The sequence below is a fragment of the Lactuca serriola genome, chromosome 4, assembly GCF_051521515.1.
Source record: "Lactuca serriola cultivar US96UC23 chromosome 4, Lser_US96UC23_V15, whole genome shotgun sequence".
Classification (NCBI taxonomy): domain Eukaryota; kingdom Viridiplantae; phylum Streptophyta; class Magnoliopsida; order Asterales; family Asteraceae; genus Lactuca; species Lactuca serriola.
In genome coordinates, this window is record NC_136411.1 from 87,780,915 (window position 1) to 87,787,683 (window position 6,769).

General features: G+C 31.7%; 1 protein-coding gene across 1 annotated transcript; it reads right to left on the minus strand.

The window, feature by feature from the left end:
- Positions 1–409: 409 nt before the first annotated feature.
- On the minus strand, positions 410–4,629 carry LOC145102063 (serine carboxypeptidase-like 31). The gene is made up of 10 exons (XM_079039398.1): positions 4,226–4,629; positions 3,715–3,822; positions 3,474–3,569; positions 3,238–3,330; positions 3,076–3,158; positions 2,666–2,959; positions 1,426–1,556; positions 1,245–1,340; positions 1,044–1,149; positions 410–885 (listed from the first exon to the last, which is right to left on the minus strand). Exons 1-10 carry the CDS (start codon positions 4,539–4,541, stop codon positions 739–741), a joined length of 1,470 nt encoding a protein of 489 aa, XP_078895524.1. The 5' UTR covers positions 4,542–4,629; the 3' UTR covers positions 410–738.
- Positions 4,630–6,769: the final 2,140 nt, after the last annotated feature.

A 6,769-nucleotide genomic window follows, 5' to 3' on the forward strand; every position in this document is an offset into this window, starting at 1 on the left:
AGCTTCTCGCTAGGGCCTTCTAATAAATTCTTATCGTTTAAAACAAATAAATAATGTATTTAGAAACAATTTAGAAAAACTGTATTAGCTCGGTGAAATATCATCTGGCTAGATTATTTTTTTTAAAACTAGGTTACAAAGTAATTTTTTATTCGTCAAATATGACTACCTCAAAAATGTCAAAGTAAACTAGCTACTAGCTAGTTATAGTGTGTGCCTGACACAATCTAAAAAATGACCTGATGAGAAATAAGTCAATAACAATTTGATAAAAATGTTAGTTGTTTGTGTGGTGGGTTGGATGTTAAAATAGCCATTAGACATGGTCAATTTTATAATGTCTCTCTGAAAGGTATATACATAAATTTAACATGTCTATTTTAATTATTTATCTTAATTATTTAGTATGTTTTGAATAACCAACATGCCCAAGATTCATATATTACCATTGGTGTTTACAAAATAACCCACAGGTACCGTTCAAGCTCCTATAAATACTCGAATTGAATGTAATCGGAAACTATGATGATCGTATGGTACTATAACTGTATAACATACTTATAGGATCCCCATTTATTTCCTTTAATCTCTAGATAAACTAACTTCAAAAGGATGTCTCTTCGTGTACATAACCCTTATATTGCATGCAACCTAATAATTATATGTAAATATATATAGAGAAAGAGCAAAATCTTTTGTAAGGGAAAGTGTGAAGGGGCTCTCATATCAATAGGCAACTTATCGTTGAGACGGTGGAGATTCTCCAAGAAGAAATGAAGTGAAGAATGCAAGCGATTCCCTAGGTTTGAAAATGGGAACTGCATGACCCGCTCCTCTAAATGTTGCGAAAGTTAGCCCTTTATATTCTTGAACCCAACCACCAACCTAAACAATCATAAAAAAAATATTATGTGACTATTATTTATAATCTTATCCGAAAAGGTGAAAGAATATGGGACAAAGAATCACTCTCTATTTTTTTTGTATGCATAAGACATGATGAATGCCTTTGTTATAAAAAGATTAGACCTACAAAACATTACCTGCTTCTGGTTATACCAGGGCCTCCATGGCCTCAATATAGGCAAGTTGAGGGAGCTTAAGCTGTATCTTGTGGACAACACAGGGACTCTTCCATCAGTATCTCCACTATTAATTAAACCCATAATCACAAATTATTTGATAATAAATAAAAAGAATTTTTGCAGATATGAGATGATTATACAACATCACTCATTAATCACCTGTACACCCATATCCTAAGTTTTGCATCAATGAGTTTCTTGTATATGGGAAGAACTGAATCTTTCGACTGTGACCACCCATAGAATACGTCCATACTGCAAAACGTAGTGCCATACAACCATAAGTTCCTAAGTACACGTAAATGTTTTTGAAATACTTGAAGAAAGCTGTATTCATTACTTGCAAATGCTCCAGTTTTTTAGTTGAAAGCCGTTGCTAACATGAAGAGCTTTCTGAACTTGAGGTTTATTGTAGTAACCTTTTGCATAATCATCAAGGCAAGGATCATAGCCAGCAAGTATCCGTGGCATCTAAACAAATAGAAAACATTAGAAAAGTTGTTTTATTAATTACAATGATAGCTTTAATTTTCTTGTTTGTTGTTCTTTAAGGCCCCAAATAATGAATGCCAACTATCTATATGTGTTAGGATCGATATAGTATACTGCTTGGTTCCAATTGATTTCAATTTTTTATAATTCTATTATCAGTCAGGAATTTCAGTTCCAATAACCGGACTACTGGCTAGCTACGACATCCATGCATGTACAATAATTGTTGAAGTGAGGTTCAATGGACGACTTGACATTTTATAAGAGTTTGAATGATATGATCCGTAGTTGGATGTTCAAGTTAGTAGTGGGGTTGAAGAGTTTGAATACGTTTGTTGTGGGGCCTGTCCTTATAATTAAACGAAAAACAAATCATTAAATAAATCATAGCATTTTTATAAAATATGTAATTTTCTTTTATTATGTAATATTTTATTTGTTGAAAAATAAAATTACATATAACTTTATATGTAATATTTTATTATGTAATGAAATTAATAATATAATAATAATAATAAATATAAATAATCAATGATAACAGTTTTAAATATTGTACTTTTTATTTTAAAAATTATTATGGCATGTAATTTGCTATATATTTAAATTTTCAGTAATATATATATATATATATATATATATATATATATATATATATAAGATAAAATAGGATGAGGATGTATGGATGTATGGATCCATCAAACTTAAAACTGTACAAATATCTTCTTGCAGTTCCCTCCTAGCTTCTCACTAGAGGCCTTGTTTTTTTTTATGTAAGTATCTTCTTGCCTTCATAAAAAAGGATGAGGATGTATGGATCCATTAAACTTTACAAATAAAATAGGATGAGAATTTATGGATCCATCAAACTTTGTAAAGTTGAATGGATGAGTAAAGGGGTTATAAGTTAAATCAAATAAAAGTTGAAATGATGATATAACCATCCATTATTATGATATATCAATGCATTATGTCAGCCACCAAGAGCACCATGGTTTTCCTTTTATATATATATGATATGATACTGCTGGGGCACGACGACATGCACAAGGCTAATTAGCTTTAAAAAAAAAAAAATTCAAAGTGCTTACCATTTTAGCGGATGTGGTCCTTTTGAACATGACTTGAAGTGCATTGTTTTGTGAATATGCTGAATTGGCAATGCAAACGGAGGTGTAGAGGCTGTAGATGTCTATTTCTTTATACTGTCGGAGAACTTCATCTACAGCTTGGCTGCAGTCATTATTGCTCCATGTGTCATTACTGTTAAAATCGCATGATTCTCTTATCGTTTTGTGAGTTTCATCTGATACAACAGCATGGCTCCAAGCATAGTCAACCAGACCTTTCCAATCTTCAGCATCACTTGTTTCCGGATTACCTAACTGCAGTTACCATAGATATAGCCAATTAATTAACCGGTTGTCATAACAAAAAAAATAGAATAAACCCGTAAAACTTGCATGGAGCCTAAATAGATTGGAAAATGTAAAAATAATACCAATATCCCTTGTAAATTGATAAACAGGGAGGGATCCTTGTTTTTATCGTAAATAAGATTTGCCAACTCTGGCACATATTTTCCTACATAAGATGACGTAAATGTCATTTTTTTTGTATTTTTAAAAGCATATATTGGTGAAATGTGACTAAACTTAATTACCTGCATAGCTCTCTCCAGCAATATAAAATGTTCTTGTCCGATAAGAGGGAAACTTGGTGAACCAGTTATGTAGGAAAGCATAAGTGTCATTTGCTGATATAATTAATATGAATATAACAAGTCAGTGCTAATTAAACAATGGGTAATCAATATATAGGGCTAGAGGTATTATGCACACACACACACACATTTGATATCATATATAGAAGCTAAATGTGTCGATAATTAAGACTGACCAGTGAAATCGTCTCCTAGGTTTTCATAATCACTAGTTGTGTTGGAGTAGGAAAAGCCAACTCCAACTGGAGATTCCAGGAACAACATATTGGCTTCTGCACCACAAATTAACAAGATTAAAACGATGCCCATTACATGAAGAATATATAATCTTTTATAAGAAAAAAAAAAGGCACATTAATTCATCAGCAAGAATGTACATCCCAATTAAGCTGATAATTAATTATGCTAAAAAGATACCTCTATTCCATGAGTATGGATTTAACTGAAGATCATTTCCATCTGTACCCACAATGAATGGCCCGATCTCTTGTGTAGCTCCATATCCCACAGAAGAACACCCGGGACCTGTAACATTTAGCCATGTGGTGTCACCAAAAAGGGCACAGGAGGAGAATCAAACTCCAAATTAACTAATAACTGTTCATAACTAAGTGGGTGAATTAGATATTAATAAAGACACTGACCTCACACCAACACTTCATAATTGTTTACAATTTATCAGAGGAATATCTTCTTTGTACATTAAATTAGTCCTTTAAAAGCTTATTTGTTTAATTGGTTGGATTTTATTAAAATGAACAAAGAGCATCTTCACAAAAAGCCTTATTTTTTTAACACGTTCTTTAAAAGATATGTTCAGATAAAAGCATGGATAGATTTTGTCAAAAGAATATTGTTGTAGAAATCTGAGACCAAATATGAAAGAAAGGTTAATTAATTTCTATGAAATAATTTGATATTTTCTTACCTCCATTAAGCCAAAGCACCAAGGGCTTCTCATCTGGAAGAGTCCAAGCTTCATAGAACCAATAAAACAGTGCTCTTCCATTATTTTCATTTACTGTGACATATCCAGCATAGTGTTGAAAGTCAACGTTAGGCTGACCAGGCAAATTGGTAACAAGATCTTCATTGTTTTGGATATTTGATTTCATTTCATTGGACCAATGTCCATGCCTAGCAACTACAAAAACAGTTCTCTCCAATGATAATATTAACAATAAAAATAATAAAGGAAGAGTAATATCCAAAAGGGTTGACGTCATTTTTAGTATGAAAGCCATAAGGAGCAGAAAACAAAGCTCAGATACAACTTTCTTGCTAAAGGATAAAAGAAACAAAGACCCACAAATCTATTTATAAGCAACCATTAATCAAAGATCAAGAGCCACGTGGAAAATTGTCTTTTGTATAGGTAGATGCTTATGATATCTGACATAGAGCTTTTCTTGCATAAATTCTTTGTGCAGGCCACCATTAATTAGTGTAGGATGTGGGCCCCTAATCACGTGATATAATTTTAATAAAAAAGATTTATAACATAACGCTTGTAAGACCATTGATTAACGTACTTGGAACAGAATATATGCTTAATATGAATCCGGAAACAAAATAATGCCTTTCCAGGAATTGAACATCTTTTTCCAACTCCCCTTTCTAGTTTTTTATTTATTTATTTTTTTTTCAGTAAAAGACGAAAAAGGATATTGTTTATTATTCACCGCTGACTCTGAAAGTGCAAACATGGCATGTCATCCATTCCCTGGTGGGGGGGTGAGAGTGGGTGGGTGGGTGGGGGTAAGGGTGGACAGTGATTATTGGGTGAACCCAGGGACATGTTGTATTCACAATGCATATGGAAGAAAGATAATTAAGTACAATTTTTACTCATAATTTATTAGGATATTATTCTCTATATTTCATCTTTTTTGCCATATGTTGGCCAAACAACGACTTGGTGGAGGTGGCTAGGTAGTCCACTAGGCCTCACGCCTTGCACCAAATTAAGTAAATAAAACCAATGGCGCACACATCTAGTGTACTAGCTAGCTTTGGACTAAATCAAGTAAAAGCATCAATATACAAAAGTGTTGAGTTTATCCATTAGTTATATTTTAACAAAAGTAGAAAGGTAAATTATTTAACTTAAGAAATCACCCAAAGCAATAGTTTGTTATTTGATACTTGCAAGAGCTCCAAATGGAACAATAATGGAGAAAGGAAAATTCTAAAAAAAAAATTGTTAAATGCAAGAAACAACAACATACTTTCATTTATTTTATATTGTTGTATATTATTCCACTTTCATTTCTTTCTTCTAGAGAATTGTACTTTAAGTTTTAATTGTAGTTTGGAAAAATCTACTCAATTATAGCATTGTACTTTGAAATAATAATTTCTAGGACATGATAGTTTGAAAAGTCTACCCAATTATACAAGTGAAAGTTGTTTTGTATTTGGATAACATTGCCATAACACTTAATGGATGTTTTAAAGTACAATGATGTGATAGGAACAAATGGAAGTATGATGCTATATATAATAACTAAATCAATGAAACCATGATGTTGTTTCTTGCATTTAACATAATTAAAAAGAGAAATTGTTGTGGAAATCAATGGTATACTGTAAGAAGGTCAAAAACTATGAAAAGATATAAAAAAGAAAAGACTTGACGCACTTTAAATCGTGGCGAATCGACTAGATAAGATGCATGGTACAGTTCTAGTGACGTTTACCCGAAAGAAAATATGTTTCATGGAATCTCATCATCAAAGAGAAGAAATTAAAGAATGTTGTGCATGTCACTATATGTTATCGCTATTTACTCTTAAACTAAAGCCAATTATAGAAATGATGATTAAAATCTAGATTAATTGAATTGTGACATGGAGTCCAACTTAATTAGTTGAACAGTGAGATGGAAATCATCTTTGTTATTAATTATTTATTCATTGTGATGGATATATTAATCTCAGAATGGATGCATATCCACTTATCTTGCATCATGACTAGAGACACATATTGCTAATGGCATTTATATTTCTAGATCTTAGAATTGTGTAGAAGTTTACCTGATTCAGACATAAATTTTAGGTCATCTAAATTCTAGATTTTCCATCACTAAGTGTAATATATAGGAAGAGTGAAGTGCAAATCTATGCAAGGATAATGATGTTTATAAGGATCATAATCGTTATTTTTTATTATTCTGTAAGAGGCTCCTGGAATCATGATGTTGTAAGAAAATGAACCTCCTACTGCTTGTTAAACTAATTTGTCTGTCGACATGTAATTGAACTTTCAAATAACTTGAAATACATATAATTGCTATTGCAATCCTTTAACAAGCTCAAACCTTCAATGAGTTGGTAAATAAACAAATATCTGATTAGAAAGCCTGCAAATATAACAGTTGATTATGTGTCATCTCATCAGCTGGTTAAAAATCAAATATGAATAATCAAAAGCCAAAAAAACAAAAGAACAAAAACAAAAACAAAACGCAAGT